The 18720-nt window shown below is 41.2% G+C and overlaps 1 protein-coding gene across 3 annotated transcripts in view; it reads left to right on the top strand.

Moving 5' to 3' along the window:
* The window catches only part of CAPS2 (calcyphosine 2), a 138611-nt gene that overhangs the window by 107206 nt on the left and 12685 nt on the right, over window positions 1-18720 (top strand). For all 3 annotated transcript variants that reach the window (XM_044280430.1, XM_044280431.1, XM_044280432.1), the window contains 4 exons: window positions 459-552; window positions 5027-5145; window positions 11545-11621; window positions 11807-11961. In XM_044280430.1, coding sequence (XP_044136365.1) covers window positions 459-552; window positions 5027-5145; window positions 11545-11621; window positions 11807-11961 — 445 coding nt within the window. The remainder of the gene's footprint in view (window positions 1-458; window positions 553-5026; window positions 5146-11544; window positions 11622-11806; window positions 11962-18720) is intronic.

Here is an 18720-nt window from a genome sequence, read left to right on the forward strand (position 1 = left end):
TCCTTATAAAGGCCCTGTCCATAAGATGGCTGCCGATGGAAGGTCATGTGACCAGACACGTCACTCGGTCTTCTCCATTCTAACACACTGCAACAGTACTCCCAACAGTACAAGTGCAGATGGCAGGTGCAGTGTATGTGAATGGAGAAGGCATCACATGGAGGTGATCTGCCTGGTCACATGACCCTCCATCAGCAGCCATTTTATGGACTGGACCTCTGTATGGACAGCACAAAACACTTGGCCAACAAGAGGCCATACTTGATGAAATCTAGAAAATGGTGCAGAATGTCAGCAAAGGCTATACTAGTAACTGCCACATCTTACAAACGCATTAGTCAACAGTAACCAGAAAGTGGACAACGCCTTGAAATCTCATCTTTGCTGCTGCTACAATTTCATGGTGGAAAATGCCCTAAGAGTTGAATTGACTGTTGTTTTCTTTATTCTTCTTAAAGAACAAATGCATTACCCTTCATCCAAAAAGGAATATATCTTCATAAATCTGGACGAAGAAGAGGAAAACCATATGAGATTAAAGATTTTTTTCCCGTAAGTTCACTTTTTATCGTTGAGCCTAAAGCATTTTTTTCCCAGAAAGATGATCATTGCAGTTTCCGATGTGCCGTGTCCCGTCAGTGTGCAGCACCTGCCATCTTAGAGGCAATGTCAGACTCCTTTCACTGGATAGAAAGCCATTTCATTGATCTGGACACATACGATGGCTGGATGTTTTATGAGGACAGTAATTGTACTAATTTATCTGGATGCCATGAACTCTCTTTCAGCACTGTCATTACTTCTTTGCCCTCTGTTCATTATATGAAACATAAATAATTGTGTGTGTCAGGGAGAAGACAAATTAATTATGGGTCATGATGTCTTCACAGACAGTGAATAAATTAGAGAAATCTTACGGGTTTTACAGCGACTGTACAAAAAAAAAATACATTTTGTGTAGACAAATTGATAGAATTTTAGAGTATATTTTTGGCAGTAAGTGATCAAATACCAATGTCTGTGTCATGACACCGTCATCTTTATCATGCCTTTTGGATGCTTAAATACAATTGATTGATATAGTGTACATATATAGCAGTGTCTGCGGTCGCAGGAAAAGTACATTGATTGTTTCTTGAAATATCTCATCTTCATTTTGACGCTCTCGATATCTTTGCTACCTGAATATCTGAATTCCTTAAGAGCCACTTTAATGTGGTAATTGTGGTAATTGTCTTAGGTTATACTCTAAAATATACAGAACCTAAGAACCTATTATAGACATGGCTTCTTTTATGTGCAGAAGCAATGTATGGCAGCCAGGGGTGTAACATATAACCACAGGGCCCCATATCAAAACTTGGAATATGGTCCCATTCCCCCATGACCACTTTTAACAACATGTTCAGAAATGCTTATTATTAGTCTCCCTGATGCATCCGGTAAGGCACATATTGTCATGGTACAGGGATAATGCACATAGTGGTATACAAATGGTGGAATAATGTGCAGAGTGAAGTCACAGTATAGGGCTAAAGCACATACTGATGTCACATTATTGGCATAATACACACAGTGATGTCACAGTACAGGTATAATATAGACAGTGTCACAGTACAGGAATAATCTTCTCAGTGATGCTGCAACACTGGAATTATACAGTGATGTCACATGCAAGAAAAATGTAGTGATTTCACAGTACAAGAAAAATGCAAAACGTAATGCAGCACAGGAGGAATAATGCAAATAGAAGTAACACTAAGGCCTCTTTCACACGGGCGTTGCGGGAACACCCACGATTTTTCCGCACGAGTGCAAAACATTGTAATGCGCTTTGCACTCGCGTGAGAAAAATCACGCATGTTTGGTACCCGAACTTCTTCACAGACGTTCGGGCTTGGGATCAGTGTTCTGTAGATTGTATTATTTTCCCTTATAACATGGTTATAAGGGAAAATAATATCATTCTGAATACAGAATGCATAGTAAAATAGCGCTGGAGGGGTTAAAAATAATAATAATAATAATAATTTAACTCACCTTAGTCCACTTGCTCGCGTAGCCGGCATCTCCTTCTGTCTTCATCTTAGCTCTGTGTAGCAACAGGACCTGTGGTGACGTCACTCCGGTCATCACATGATCCATCACCATGGTAATGATGGATCATGTGATGACTGTGACGTCACCAAAGGTCCTTGTTGCTACACACAGCTAAGATGAAGACCGGAGAGATGCCGGCTACGCGAGCAAGTGGATTAAGGTGAGTTAATTTATTTATTTTTTAACCCCTCCAGCGCCATTGTACTATGCATTCTGTATTCAGAATGCTGTTATTTTTACTTATAACATGTTATAAGGGAAAATAATAATGATCGGGTCTCCATCCCGATCGTCTCCTAGCAACCGTGCGTGAAAACCGCACCGCATCCGCACTTGCTTGTAGGATACTTGCGATTTTCACGCAACCCTATTCACTTCTATGGGGCCTTGCGTTGCATGAAAAACACACAAAGAGGAGCATGCTGCAATTTTCACGCAACGCACAAGTGATGCGTGAAAATCACCGCTCATGTGAACAGCCCCATAGAAATGAATGGGTCAGGATTCAGTGCGGGTGCAATGCGTTCACTTCACGCATTGCACCCGCGCGGAAAACTCCCTCGTGTGAAAGGGGCCTAAGGCTCCGTACTGAAACTTAGAATGGGGTGGTATTACATTTTCCATGGCACCTTTTATCACTATCTGCACCTTATATCTAAGTGGGGATGGGCCCCTCTTATTTGTTGGCCCCATAGAATCTGCTAGCCTGGTAGTTATGGCCATGCTGTATGGGAATGCATATTTTTGTACCATGCTTATATTTTTTTAATTGAGTTAGCAGAAGAGCTGTCATGATGTTTGTCAGACGTCTGCTCACTCCATTCCCAGGATCCAAAATAACTATACAGAAGATAAATGATATTACTGGCTCTCAAGCACTTCTGCCGTAAATATACAAATCAGTTCAAATACATTTATTAGGCACATAGGAAAGAGTATGCCAGAGTAGTCAAGTCCAAGTCCTGACACAGTTCCAATATACAATAGTACTGTATAACCGCAGTAAATTGTGTAGTTACAGTGTGTAGTTGCTGGCCTTTGCTGGTATTCACAGATGTGTTGACTCAGCACTAGATATGTTCTGGCCAGAAGAGACACATCAATACTGCGCTGTTTGGCGCTGCTCACCCACTCTGGATCTTCTGGTCTGTGTCTCACATGTTTTTGCAAATGGGTAGTAATGAATATCTCTCCATAGTGTGAAAGTTTGGACTTTAACACTACAGTATTCCAGCAACATGACGCACCGAAACAATGTCAATGTCCAGGTTTGGCAAAATAGTTAAAGGTACTCTGTCACCTCTTTTTACCCTATAGAGATGCGGACATGCACAGCTAAATCGCCGCTAGCATGTCCGCAATATACCTGTCCCATATGTCTGAGTGGTTTTATTGAGTGTAAAAAATTATTTCATATATATGTAAATGAGCCTGATAAGGAGCCCAAGGGGCTGTACTAACCGTTCTGGAGCCCAGCCACGCCCCCTTGTGGAGGAGCCCAGCACCGCTTGTATCCACGAATCTCCTTGTATCGCCGTAATCTCGCGGCGCGCAGTTCCTTCCCTGAGGTTGATGCCAGCACAAGGAAGCAATACTATGCCGGCACTGCGCATGTGCGAGCTTGCGCATTGCAAGATTATCGCGATCTGACTTTGTGAGCAAGGAGGAGATTCCTGGATACAGGCGGTGCTGGGCTCCTCCACAAGGGGTGTGGCTGGGCTCCAGAACGGTTAGTACAGCCCCTTGGGCTCCTTACCAGGCTGACTTACATATATATATAAAATCATTTTTTACACTCAATTAAACCACTCAGAGCTATGGGACAGGTATATTGCGGACATGCTAGTGGCGATCTAGCCGTGCATGTCCGCAGCTCTATAGTGTAATAAGAGGTGACAGAATCCCTCTAAGACAATGATCTAATTTGTGGCTGGACATGAACAAGGCTAATAATTTATAGTTTTTTGTTTTCCATAAAATATGAAAGACAACAACAAAGAATAATACAAATGACAATGTGCACAAGTGCAAGTCTCATAGAACCATATCCAATCCATGTAAACCATTTGAGATATTTGTCGTACACTTTTTTTTTTTACGTTACATTTTCTGTGAACGTCTCTATATATCTTTAGCGTAAAAACAGCAGAAAACGAATACGCAAACATAACCACATTTCGCTAAATATATATAACAAACAAAATGTTCTTGACTACATGTCCTTTCATTAGGTAAGACGTAACTCAAGGGATTGCTGAACTAGACCTTGAATCAAGAATCCTGCCACAGCGTGTCCTAACATGGATTACTTATTCAGCCATTTTTGTGTTTTTGTTTATTTTTCGTTTCATCTGGAATAGGCTTTGAAAGTTCCACTAATTTCCAATCTGAGTTGTGTATACAGACGGTCTCCTGCCGTATTTTCCTATTCATAGTCTCAACACTTGCTCAATTATACTGTCACATGCTATTACTGGGAAATGGACAGACAAAGGGTGGTTAAGGAGAAAACAATTGGGGAACTTAAATTACAAAGAAATGGAAGAAGATTGATGGGTTTCCATGCAGAAGCCATATTAGCTATTGACTAAGCATGAAGGTTATATATTTAAATTTGCCCTCTTTTGGAAGCTGTCATCATAATGTGAAGATAAGTATATTACTTGACAAGAGAGATAGTCACGTCTAATCAAATCCAAAATTGCAGTTCTGTCTTACCCCTGGGAAAGGATTTAGATATATACCCTGAGGTTAGGTATTCATGTGGTATATAAATACAGCTTACGATTGGCATAGGCTGATAATAGTCAGGCCATGACAACATTTTATAGTATATCTTTTTAATTAATAATGAAGAAAAGATACTTGCGTGATAACTGGTGGCATGAATAACTGTTGCTTATAATCTTTAATTTGATCTTTGCAGGGAGCAGATCTTTCTTTCCTGACAGCAGAACATCAAAGTCTTTCAGAAAGCTTAAGGCAAAACCCAATACTTACCATTCGAATCACAGCTATTGATGAGGAAGCCTTGAAGTCCTTAAGGTACAGGGATGCAGAATTCTGCACTAGGACTTGTCTTTCTTTTGTGTGTATGTTTTTTCCTTCACTTTTTCTATTAGTGTACACAGTGCTTTATAAGGCTTACTGCTTATTTATGAATGGTCAAGCAGACTTCTGATTCTCCGAAGCATTGACTGTGAACTTATAGGTTGTCAATCCTGTCTATGGGGCAGGTCAACAACTTCCCTAGTCCAGGCTTTGATGAATTGTGACCATCCTCAGAGCAAAACTGTACAGTACACTTATTGGAAAGGTGTTCCTCAAGTTTATCATTTCTTGACCAATTATTAGATTCATTATAACTGTGATTGGCATTTGTTATTAGATATGCATTTTTAAATTCTGACATAGTGGGGCAGATTTACTAATAGTGGTAGACTTTATACTGTCTAAGGGCTCGTTCACACGAGCGTCTGAAGCCCGTGCTGTGGACCGGAAATTGCACGGGCACCATCCGTGGGGAAGGCGTATGGGGATTGCAGACCCATTCACTTGAATGGGTCCGCGATCCTTTCGTGCCGCAAAAAGATAGAGCATCTTTTTGCGGTGCGGAAGCACGGAACGGAACCCCAGAAAGCACTGCATAGTGCTTCCGTAGTGTTCTGTTCCGTTCTTCCAATCCGCATCTCCGGATTTGCGGACTCATTGAAATGAATGGGTCCGCATCCGTGATGCGGAATGGCCACGGAACAGTGCCCGTGTATTGCGGTCCGCAATACGGCAACGGGCATCTCACATTCTTGTGAACGAGCCCTAATAATATGAATCACAGTCTTAATATTAGACAAATGTACTATTCTGGAGCAAATACCTTTATAAATTTAGAGTATCATAAATCCTACGCCAAATTGTTGCTAGAATTCCATCAGTGCACCATAAACTTATCCGTCCGTATGTGCAACAAAAATGTGTATATGTGCCCAGAAAATGTGTCTGTGCACCAAAAAAAAGTAAGCCAAGTTTACCTATAAGTTAGCATGGTTTCACTTAAAAAATATGCCAAATATTTGGTGCAGTTTTGTTGCATGGAAGTGCATTTAGGCCACACACCTTTCCTGCAAAGCCACATCCCTTTAGCACAAAGTCACTCCTCCTTGTCACACAATCATTCCTATATCTTGTTTCTGCTGGACCTCTGAATTCTATAAAAGTGTAGTATTAAAAATAAAGGCCCAAAAGGTAAAAGTATAAAAAAGTGGGAACATTTTTTAATAAATAAGAAATGACCCAACAATATTCATCATCTAATTAGTTTTGTTTCAGCCCTGGCACTTATCAGACATTTCTTACCTCTCTTTTGTTCCCCTGTGGCTTCTCTGCCAGCTTCCAAATGAAGTAGGCCATTACTACCGTGGTCCTATGGAAGAGAGGAGCAAACACTAGTTTGTCAGGTGATCACTTCTTTCATGCAGCTTCATGTTAGATGCTCATTACTCAGTATAAACAGGAATACGTTGCCAGCAAACAATGAAACTGTCTGGGGACGAACAATCGTGGTAATGATCAGTCACCACCATAAATGCAGCAAATGGGTAGGGAATGATCAGAAATTAACTTCCTCCTTCCAAGTCATGTAAAAAATTGTGATATGAACTGTGTGAATAAATCCTTAACGTTAGTAATATAATTTACTATTAACAGAACTTAATCAGTGAGTTAGAACTACACTCCTCATATACACTCATAAAAATAAAAACATTATGCACCAGGAAGGAGTTGTTGGAATCGAGTGAAACTTTCGAATGTGTGAATGTAATGATGATATATGTAATGTAAGTGATTACAGTATTAGTCTGAAAGGATGTTTATTGGGGAAAACTGTACAATTAAAAGAGGCTCTAGTACCACGTTGGGATGACTCTAGCCTCGATGCAAGATGAGGTACATTTGGGCATGGAGACATACAGGTTCTGTATGGTATCCTGCAGCCCACCAATGTTGCAACTGGGCCTATAGATCCTGCATACTCCTAGGTTGCTAAATCTGGCGGTCCCATAAATGCCCAAATGGTGATAATTCTGGTGACTGGGTAGGCCAAAGTAGTGTTGCAATCTGATGGAGACATTCCTGGGAAACGCTTGCTTTGTGTGGGCAAGCATTATCTTGCTGTAAAAATGGCAGTTGGAAGCCCTGCCATGAGAAGCAACACATGTGGCCACAAGACGTCCTGCACATATCCCTGAGCTGTCATGTCCCTCGTATCACTACTAGGGATGACCGACTGTTGTATGTGAGGGCTCCCCAGATCATCACACCAGCAATTGGGGCAGTGTGTCGCTCCACAGCAAAGGCAGGATAGAAGCCCTCCCCATGTGGCCTCCATACTCGAACCTGAGCATGGTCGGACCCCAAACGCTATGTGGATTAATCACTAAAGACAATATGGTTTCAGTTTTGAAACAGTCCAGGTTTCTCATTCGCGAAACCAAAGACGACAGTGGCTGGTTGTCAATGGCAGGAAGCATAAGAGGCACCATGACAGCAAATCTACTTCTGTTAAAGAGGACCTTTCATCTGTTTAACCCTAGTCTAATTAGGGTCTTACATAACCTACATAGAAAATGCCAGACCGCTGGTACTGATTAAGCTCTTTATTACAAAAAAATACAATTTAAATACATACATGATTAAAAGAATTGGTGCAGGAGATAAAAAGCGACATCACTGGAGGAAACGTACAGTGGACACTAGTCCCTATTCATTCAACATGATTATTCACTAGAAATGCATATATAGAAATTCATTGAAAACAAGAAACAGGACAATTACCCATACTGTGTCTCCTCCAGGATGGCGCTAACCTGGAGGAGACACAGTATGGGTAATTGTCCTGTTTCTTGTTTTCAATGAATTTCTATATATACATTTCTAGTGAATTATCATGTTGAATGAATAGGGACTAGTGTCCACTGTACGTTTCCTCCAGTGATGTCGCTTTTTATCTCCTGCACCAATTCTTTTAATCATGTATGTATTTAAATTGAATTTTTTTGTAATAAAGAGCTTAATCAGTACCAGCGGTCTGGCATTTTAGGTTATGTATTTATTGTATTGCTAAAGGCTTGGTCATTACTTGAATAAGTAATCACCCTATGGTTGGGGTATACTTTTTTGGATGGGGTAATTAGGGTCTTACCTTATAGGGCGGCCCCCACTGATGTCATCGCACTTTTTTTTTTTTTTTTAAAGACCTCCTACCTGGCTATGAGTGGTGCGCTCTGATTGGATGTGCTCCCAGCCAGTGAGTAGAGAACCGCTCCAGTCTCCGCCTAGTATAACCAAGTCGGCTAATTAGAATATAGGGGGACAATGGGACAACAGAAATAAAATAAAGTGCAATGACATCAGTGGGGGCCGTCCTATAAGGTAAGTCCCTAATTAGACTAGGGCTAAACAGATGAAAGGTCCTCTTTAAGCACCTGGAAATGGTCTAGGCAGAGACAAGAGTGTGTAATGAAGGTGACACCTTTGGTGGACAATGAAACTGTGGGAGCTGCCCGTGCTTGTCGGCAGATCATACTGTCCTCTCTACTGGTGGTGTGTATGGGCTGTCCGGAGCCTGTATGGCGTTTGTACTCTCATGCAACAATTGCTCTCAACATCTTGTAACAGCTAGGCCAGAGCAGCCTAGATGGTAGGCAGTTTGTTGGAATAATCATCCTGCTTCTCTCAGTCCAGTGATGTGATCCCTCAGTCCAATGATGTCTAAGAGTGTGTCATAGAGACGTGCCTAGCAGTCATCAATCTCTCACCAAGAGCCTTTTTATTGGGCAGCAGGGGAAGCACTTTTACATCCCCTTATGCCAAGACACTGCATGCCCAGTTTTGCAGCAACCCAGCATTTCTATCTGGGTGTGTTATTTTATTTTTTCTCAGTGAATGTACATTGAATGCAGAAATCACGTGGGCCTGTAATGGTATTTCCTGCATTTACTTTAAAGTTCTGTTTCCATTTATAGAAACTGGCAAATAATACTGGCTCATTGTTTTCAGTGCACCTGCATAATTAATCTAATTACATCCCCAATTACTAGAGCTTAGAAGACTGCATGGCCAGACAAGGCTATAAACAGGCTTCACCACTAAATTATAATGCACAGCGCTGTCAGCGCGGACACTCAGAAGATCGATATTAACTGTAATGTACTATAGATCAGGGATGCTCAACCTGTGGTCCTCCAGCTGTTGTAAAACTACAACTCCCATCATGCCCTGCTGTAGGCTGAGAGCTGTAGGCTGTCTGGGCATGCTGGGAGTTGTAGTTTTGCAACAGCTGGAGGGCCGCAAGATGGATTCATTTTTTATCTTTCCTTTAAATAATGGTTTTTACCTTAATATATAAAACAAAAGTCATGGTATAGATTTTTGGTAATGCAGAATAATAAAAAATGTAATTTATTACTACATTTTATATCTGCAAAAAATTATGAGAAATGGTCGAGTGATGAGGCCCAAGTTTTACTATTTATAGACATCAGTATTTCTATTGATATGTGAATTCTTTGGAGACTCTGTGATCATTCCCATAAAAAATAAAATAAAAATTAAAACGGTTTTCCAGGATTTTTACTGATGACCTATCCTCAAGATAGGTCATCAGTATCTGATCTGAGGGACTGACACCCGGAACCCCTCCCGATCAGCGCCGCTGCCTTCTTGCAACTTACCAAGCACAGTGCCGTACATTGTATAGTGGCTGCGCTTGGTATTACACTCAGCACCATTTACTTAAATGTTGCTGAGCTGCTCCTAGGCCATGTGAGCGATGAACGTGTCGTCAGAGGAGCGCCGCTACTTTCTCAAACAGCTGATCGACGGGGGTCCTGGGTGTCGGACGCCCACCGATCAGATACTGATGAACTATCCAGAGGATAGGTCATCAGTAAGAAAATCTCAGAAAACCCCTTTAAGTCAGAAACCAAAGCTAGAACCCACCCAGATGTTTAGGCCTCATGGACATGGAAAAGCTGTATGCCACAAGGGTGTGTGATGGCCTAGGAAATGCCTGTGGCTACAACATTGTATTACAGACATATTCTTTCCTAGAAGCAATGTCTCCATAATTTTGCTTCTGATAAAATATAGCTAGATTTTTTTTGGGGTATGGATAAAAAAAATAAAATAATGTCTATTACTGTTTAAAATTGGAGGTATACATAGTCTTGTATGGATGCCAGATTACAGAGCAATACAGGTTAGTGGAAAAGTATAGAGACCTAAATAAATTGAAAATGGTGGATGGGAACGCCATTCTTTGTGTGGCATGTTGCTATGGGGACATGGAAAATTTGTGAGGGGCAGTGTTCAACACGGTGGCCATTTTAAAAGCCTTTATTTTGACTTGTATCACCCCACTCTCCTGTGACAGCCTCCGGGGCTACAATGTGCGCTCTTGCTGAAGGACGTCAAGGCGCTTATTGTTGTTGCTTCGTCTGTGGAAGTTTTGTCTGCCATAGTGGATGGATAGTCTGTTAGGGTGCCAAGCGTTGAAATACGCTGCAGTGAGTCAGATACTGCACTCCTCAGAGATCAGCGCAGTCTGTCCCCTCCTCGCATGATAATCTTGCAACCATATCTGTCTCCATCTGATACTTATGTCATATGCTCCCCTTCCCACTTTGTTTTCAATGGCTGCCATATTGGACACAGTCACTCACAGATTTGCCTACTTCTTTTAGCAATATACCACCAACAGGATGGTGTTCCCAACCACCGTTTTCCATTAAGTATGTCTCCATACTTTGGGACCACACTGTACAACTGAGATGTTGTAGGGAGCTAAAGAACGGTTGTATGCATGAACCCTAATACTTTGTTCACTGCCTTGCAGCATTTGGTTTCTCTGTATGAATTTGGCTATATCTTCATTGAGTTACACAAAAAAGGCCAATCCGGGTAGAAAATAATAAATACCTTTATTCATATATAATTCATAAAATAAAGCTTAAAATCAGTTGGTGGTGCAGACGCACATAAGGCAGTAAAATGCCCTTGAAGGAGATAAACAGGATATGTGCCAAAATATAGGTCGGTCATACAGAAATAGGATATAAAGCCACCACATAAAGTTTCACAAGATCGTCACATAAAGTGCCAGGTGCCTCACCACAAATGGATAGATAATCCTGACCTCCTAGATCCCCACATGGTCGCATAGGTATACCTACAATTAAAATCTGTATCTCCCGCGTCCCGACAAGCGTTTCGCTCAATGCTTCATCAGGGGGTAGTGCACTACTACTAGTCAAGAGCAAAGGTGAGGAAGAACACATCTATAAATTACTCACTGAGAGATCTCTTTTAATGCATATGACTTTAGCACATTTATTGTCTTTCCTTTGAGACACAGAATGGAGCACTTCATGGAAATTTGTATTTTAGGGATATTTGTGAGGGAAACAAGTTGGACCTAGGCGTTCACTGGAATGATGAAGAGAACATTATTTTGGCAATGCAAGGTGGGTAGTAATTAATTTCTCCCTGACCTCCACTAATTATTGAAGTTATTCTGTATTCCGGTCATCTGCCACATTATCGTATCATTGGTATTTCTGTGTTCTCTTTGTGCAGTCTTGTGGTTTTTAATGATATACAGTTTAAAAGACTATCTTTAGCAGCCATGAATTATTTTCTTTTTTTGTAGATGTTATGAAGGAGAAACTGAAGAAGAGAGGTGTTAGAACTTTAACAGGATTAGGGAAATACTTAAGACAACTTGACGGAAGTGGATCTGGAGGTTTAGGAAAAGCAGAATTCAAGCAGGCTCTTCAGATGTACCACTTGGATATATCTGAGAAGGTATGTCTGATTTTCCTTGCTACTGCGCTAATGATGTACCAAACTGTGTAGACATGTACACTAGATATGTAATATTAGGATCTTTACGTGGTAATACGCTTAGCATTCATCAGTGATTTACCTAAGGGTACTTTCACACTTGCGGCAGAGAAATCCGGCAAGCAGTTCCATCGCTGGAACTGCCTGCCGGATCAGGCAAAATGTATGCCAACTGATGGCATTAGTAAGACTGATCAGGATCCTTATCGGTCTTAAAAATGCCTAATCAGTCGAAAAAATTCATTGAAATGCCGGATCCGTCTTTCCGGTGTCATCCGGCAAAACGGATCCAGCATTTATTTTTTTCACCTTTTTTTCTGTCTGCGCATGCGCAGACCGGAAGGGCGGATCCGGCATTCCGGTATTCTGAATCCGGCACTAATACATGCCTATGGAAAAAAAATGCCGGATCCGGCATTCAGGCAAGTCTTCAGTTTTTTTCGCCGGAGATAAAACCGTAGCATGCTACGGTTTTCTCTTTTGCCTGATCAGTCAAAACGACTGAACTGAAGACATCCTGATGCATCTGAACGGATTACTCTCCATTCAGAATGCATGGGGATAAAACTGATCAGTTCTTTTCCGGTATAGAGCCCCTGTGATGGAACTCTATGTCGGAAAAGAAAAACGCAAGTGTGAAAGTACCCTAACATAGCAGTCATACAAGTGTCCATCACAATCCTAATGGCACCCTTTTCATCTGCATTTTTTCAGTTTTTATCGAAGTTAACCCCTTCAGGACCTTGCAGTTTTCAGTTTTTGCATTTTCATTTTTTACTCTCTGCCTTTCTTATTTTTCCATTCACATAGGCATATGAGGGCTTGTTTTTTTTCTAGGACAAGTTGTACTTTCTAATGGCAATTTAAAATTGCCTACAATGTATAATTACTTAAACTTTTTACTATAACTTTTTTATAGTTATATCTATGAATTATGTGAGGGCTAATTTTTTGCAGACAGTCTGTAGTTTTTACTAATACAATTCTTATAAAAAAATTTGTGAGGTGAATGTCTTGGACCTATCATGTTCTAATCCAGGGACTCGGGACTCCATTTTAACCCCTTCCTGGCCATACACCAGTGGCAGTGATAGTCTCTGACTCACTAGCTGTGTTCCTGGTTTCTTGTTCTTGTGCCTATTGGATTGCTCGTTCCTCTGACCCCGGCTTGTCTTCGGACCACTCTCTATCTCTCATTTGGTACTGGGTTGTCCGTCTGGTTCTGATCTGGACTTGTCTTCTGCCCACTCTCTGTCTCTTGTTTGGTACTACATAGCTTGTCTGGTTTTGACCTTTACGTACGACTCTGGTATTGTTTGTCTGTCTTTTTGTTTGTCCAATCTGCAGTGAAATAGTGTAGGGACCATAGACCACTTGTGGTCTAGCTATCTAGGGCTTGTACTGCAAGTAGGTAGGGAAAGCGGGCTGGGCTCACTGTCTTTGTCTGTCGCTACCTACAGTCATAACAGTGAAACAGCAAAAATGGCTAATAAGCCATTTTAATTTAATTTCCTGTTACAGCATTAACCATGAGATAAATACATTTTGATTTTAATAGTTTGGGCATTCTATATCTATTTATTTTTAATATGGTAAAAGGGGGGTGATTAGAATTGTAATATTATTATTTTTTTTTATATTTTAAAAACTTTTTTAACCTTTTTAAAATCCCCATAGAGGACTTGAACATGTATGTTGTAAAATGGCTGCCTGTCTGTAAGTGATGTTGTCATGTTGTCAGTAAAGTTTTGTGTAAAAAATAACACCACACACAGAGATCTGCTTCAACATAGAAACTGACAGACTTGATGGTGAGGTGCTGCTGCAGGTAGTAATACTGTATATACTGTATATTTTCTGCTCCCTAGTACACTACTATTTACGTGTTAGAAATCTGTACATTTAACTAAAAGCCATGTCACATGATACTTGTGAGGGTCACCTGACAGCTCACATGAATGACACCATGTTTAGTCCTATTAGCTCTCCTGTGGACTATAACGGGCCATACCATTTTTTTTCTTAAGGTGAGGCTTCTATATGTATATAATAAAAGGTCTGTGAGCAAAAGTTAAATAGTTGTATATTACAAAATTGTTTAACCTCCTATTCTCAAAACGAACAATTGTAATCATTAAATCCAGAGTACCCCTTTTACTTAGAATTCTTAAAAATGTGTTTTATTTTAAAGCAGACATTAAGTATTTTTTATGTATTTTACTTCTATTGTTAGCAACCTTTCTCTTCTCAATTAACAAAGACTTTATTGTGTAACTGACTCTTTTAGTAGTGGCCATTAATTAGATATGATACTTATCTTTCAGGATGCAGTAGGAAATATAATATATTTGTATCTGAAATACACACCAATCGATACAAAATACCCTGAACATGATTTCAGTTGTTATACAAAAAACTCAACAGTAAAGTCAACTGTGCCTGGTAACAACAACAATAATAGTGGGGAATAATTTATTTTTTATGCTATGTATCTATATAACACGGTTTCTTCAATCTCAATGAAATAATGCTTCTGATAAAATAAACTTTAGTGCACAGTGATTCCACAATCATGTATGAGCTTAAAATATAACTGTAAAGGGTTGAACTGGCTATTTAATTCGTAAAGATTTTGGGAAATCTAAAATGAGCCTAATGCTCTGATATACCATATTAAGCAGGTTATCCAAGCTATTCAAAAACAAGGCTAAAGCCTGGAATTGTTCTGAATTAGTGAAGCTATAAACACTTGTTTAATCTCCCTATGTTTCCAGTGCTGCTAGTCCAGTCCTCACCTAATGTACTGTAGCCAATCAAGGACCTCAGTGGTCTTCTACTGTATTCCTCTGAGGCCACTGAGTGGATGGATTGGTGACGTGCGATATATAGGTGTCATGAACCAGCGGGTGTGTCCTACCTCCTCTAAGGGTGTTGTCTAAGTAAACCCCTCGATCTTCACAGTACCTCTGATGGTGGGAATAGACTTTTCCGAGGGGAACACCAGGTCGCTACCTCTTGAGGAGGATAGGTACATGAGGCAGCTGGTCCAGGCAGACCAGAAGGTACCTGAGAAAGGTACCAGAGGTACAGGCGTTGTCAACAGGACCGAAGCAACAGTGCAAGACCGAAGGATGAGGCAGAGGCAAAGTCAGGGCAGGCTGCACAGGTAAAGGTTAGGCAATCCGGATCGGCAACAGGAGAGTCAAGGCAAGCAGGCAGGGATAAAATGGGTAGCATAATTCAGGAACAGAAGTACACGTCAGGAACACAAGTGGATATCAGGAACCTTAGCAAGACACAAGGACCTTGACACTGAGGCATCTGGGAAGGGGGCTGAGCCACTTATATATGTGGAGGAGGGCTAGGATTGGTTGGCGAGGTCACATGATCCAACCCATTAAACACAGGAATTGATGCATGCCGGCCTTTAAGGAAATGTTGCAGGAAACAAGCAGCAAGCATGCTGTGGCCAGGGCTGAACACGGCGCCTGGGACCGCAGCGGTAAGCAAGGGAACAGCGGCGCACAGCAGCCGCTGTTACAGTAGGCAGGTCATTGCTGTAGCCAAGCATGGCAGAGGTAACTGGAGCAGCAGCACTAGAAGTGAAGGAAGATTGAACTAGTGAGTATTTATATACATATTTAAAATTTTAACACAATTACTGGCTTTTGTCTCATTTTTTAAATAAGGCCACTCCTTTAAGGCTATATTTATGTTCATTTAGGTTATACACAGAACAGGTCCATAACCACCTATAGAACTGCTATGGTAGTGAGTGTGGAACCACTGTGCCAACCAACGAATTTGACTTAGGGCTAAACCTAAAGATGTTATTCTGGTGGTTACCTGGTTTTCAACCTTTGACTCCTATGAGAGGATTGTGGAACATCTAAAATCCCATGGATTGAAAGATGAAAAACAGCATGGGTTTACTTCAGGGAGATCATGTCAAACTAATCTTATTGATTTTTTTAATTGGGTGACTAAAACAATAGATGGCGGAGGTGCAGTAGACATTGCTTATCTAGACTTCAGTAAGGCTTTCGATACTATCCCACATAGAAGGCTTATCAATAAATTGCAGTCTTTGGGCTTAGACTCCCATATTGTTGAATGGATTAGGCAGTGGCTGAGGGACAGGCAACAGAGGGTTGTAGTCAATGGAGTATATTCAGACCAAGGTCTTGTTACCAGTGGGGTACCTCAGGGATCTGTTCTGGGACCCATATTGTTTAATATCTTTATCAGCGAAATTGCAGAAGGCCTCGATGGTAAGGTGTGTCTTTTTGCTGATGACCCAAAGATTTGTAACAGGGTTGATGTTCCTGTCCTGGAGGGATACACCAAATGGAAAAGGATTTAGGAAAACTAGAGGAATGGTCAAAAATCTGGCAACTAAAATTTAATGTGGATAAGTGCAAAATAATGCACCTGGGGCGTAAAAACCCAAGAGCAGAATATAAAATCAGTGATACAGTCCTAACCTCAGTATCTGAGGAAAGGGATTTAGGGGTCATTATTTCAGAAGACTTAAAGGTAGGCAGACAATGTCATAGAGCAGCAGGAAATGCTAGCAGAATGCTTGGGTGTATAGGGAGAGGCATTACTAGTAGAAAGAGGGAGGTGCTCATCCCGCTCTACAGAGCACTAGTGAGACCTCATTTGGAGTATAGTGCTCAGTACTGGAGACCATATCTCCAGAAGGATATTGATACTTTGGAGAGAGTTCAGAGAAGAGCTACTAAACTGGTACATGGATTGCAGGATAAAACTTACCAGGAAAGATTAAAGGACCTTAACATGTATAGCTTGGAAGAAAGACGAGACAGAGGGGATATGATAGAAACTTTTAAATACATAAAGGGAATCAACAAGGTAAAAGAGGAGAGAATATTTAAAAGAAGAAAAACGGCTACAAGAGGACATAGTTTTAAATTAGAGGGGCAAAGGTTTAAAAGTAATATCAGGAAGTATTACTTTACTGAGAGAGTAGTGGATGCATGGAATAGCCTTCCTGCAGAAGTGGTAGCTGCAAATACAGTGAAGGAGTTTAAGCATGCATGGGATAGGCATAAGGCCATCCTTTATATAAGATAGGGCCAGGGGCTATCCATAGTACTTAGTATATTGGGCAGACTAGATGGGCCAAATGGTTCTTATCTGCCGACACATTCTATGTTTCTATACAGGGATCTGAACATTGCTGCAGGGAACAGGCCGCTTCCTCTTGGAGTAGTCTCCGTGTGGTTGACTGCTAATTAATAGGGGTCAAGAGACACCAGTGCCTAGCACTAAAGGGAAAGGCAAAACTTGTAGTCAGTAACAGGCCAGCGTCAGGGCAGGCAGCGTATGTACAAATCCATGAAACCACACATGGGAGTTCGGCAGCCGGGCCAACTGCTTGAGTGCAAATGAGGGCCAGCGGGTCCAGGCTGTTGGAACAGAAGCAGTGATGGCAGCAGGAATTAGTGGGGTGGTGCTCAGGACTGCCCGGGGAATTCGGTCAGTGGCGGGCATGGGCTGCCAACATAAAAGTAATGTACACCTTACGCCCTCTGTTCTTTGGTCCAGACTGTGCCAGAAACGTTTTCAGAAGCATTAACATTCTTTCTTCAGGCGCAAAGCCCTTCTAGTCTGCCAGGCAGAAAATCTTTTCTCTCTTCATATTATACTCCTGACTTCAAATACACCCTCTACATCAGTAGGAACATATGTGAATACAGAGGATTTGGTGTAGTAGTTAAGCATAAGAGTAAGACACAAGGAATGAGAATGCGGAGAGATGAAGACAATTGGAACCTAGACTGGGTTAATTTGGCTGAGGACTTTGAATTCCCCCAGGAACCAAAGGTCATATTTATAACATGGACCCTTCAGGCAGATATGTACTGATGACAACCAGACTCTGTCTCCAAATGAGAATTATAGATGGGCTCTTCGTTTCTTGCCTGCAGATTTTTTTTATGGATGCATAAATCTAAGTCAGGGAAGCCTTGGTCTGCAGCCAGATCTGGCAAAAATACTTGGCAGCAGCATCTACAGCTGGCACATCAGTGGATAGCTGCAGATGCTGCAGACCATGGTGCTGTGAATAAACAAAGAATGACGATTTGTCTGCAGACTTGGAGTGGTGGTTGTCACAGAACTCATCCCAAAGGTGCAGGGAAACCCAGTAATCTTGCTTAGAGGAGACAAAAATACATAAATAGTTCAGAATCTGGTTGATTCTATCTACCTGCCCATTATACTAAAGGTGGTAGGCAGAGGAGAAGTCCAGGTTAACTTCCAACAACCTACAGAGTGATCTCCAGAACCTCTAGAGTAATTGTACTCTCCTATCTGAAACAATATGTTGAGGAAGACCTTGTAAATGAAAAATGTCCTGGATAAACAAACTGGTCAATTAAACAGCAGAAGGCAGTCCAGGCAAGGGAATGAGTGCTATTTTTGAGAAACGGTCCACAACCACCCAATTACCATGCATCCACAGGAGGCAGGAAGATCAGTCATGAAGTCTGTCCTGATGTGTTACCATGGAGTATCAAGTATGGGTAAAGGAAGAAGTAGTACATCTAGCCTCCGCCTAGGCAACAAAATCTTGGACATCTTGTTAGAGAGTAGGCCATCAATAGTTCCTGTAGATGCGCTTAATGGTCTAAGGAACCGCTGTATGACCACTTTATGAGCCATTTTAGACTTACATCCTCAGGTGATAATATA

Source organism: Bufo gargarizans, chromosome 2, assembly GCF_014858855.1.
Source record: "Bufo gargarizans isolate SCDJY-AF-19 chromosome 2, ASM1485885v1, whole genome shotgun sequence".
Classification (NCBI taxonomy): Eukaryota; Metazoa; Chordata; class Amphibia; order Anura; family Bufonidae; genus Bufo; species Bufo gargarizans.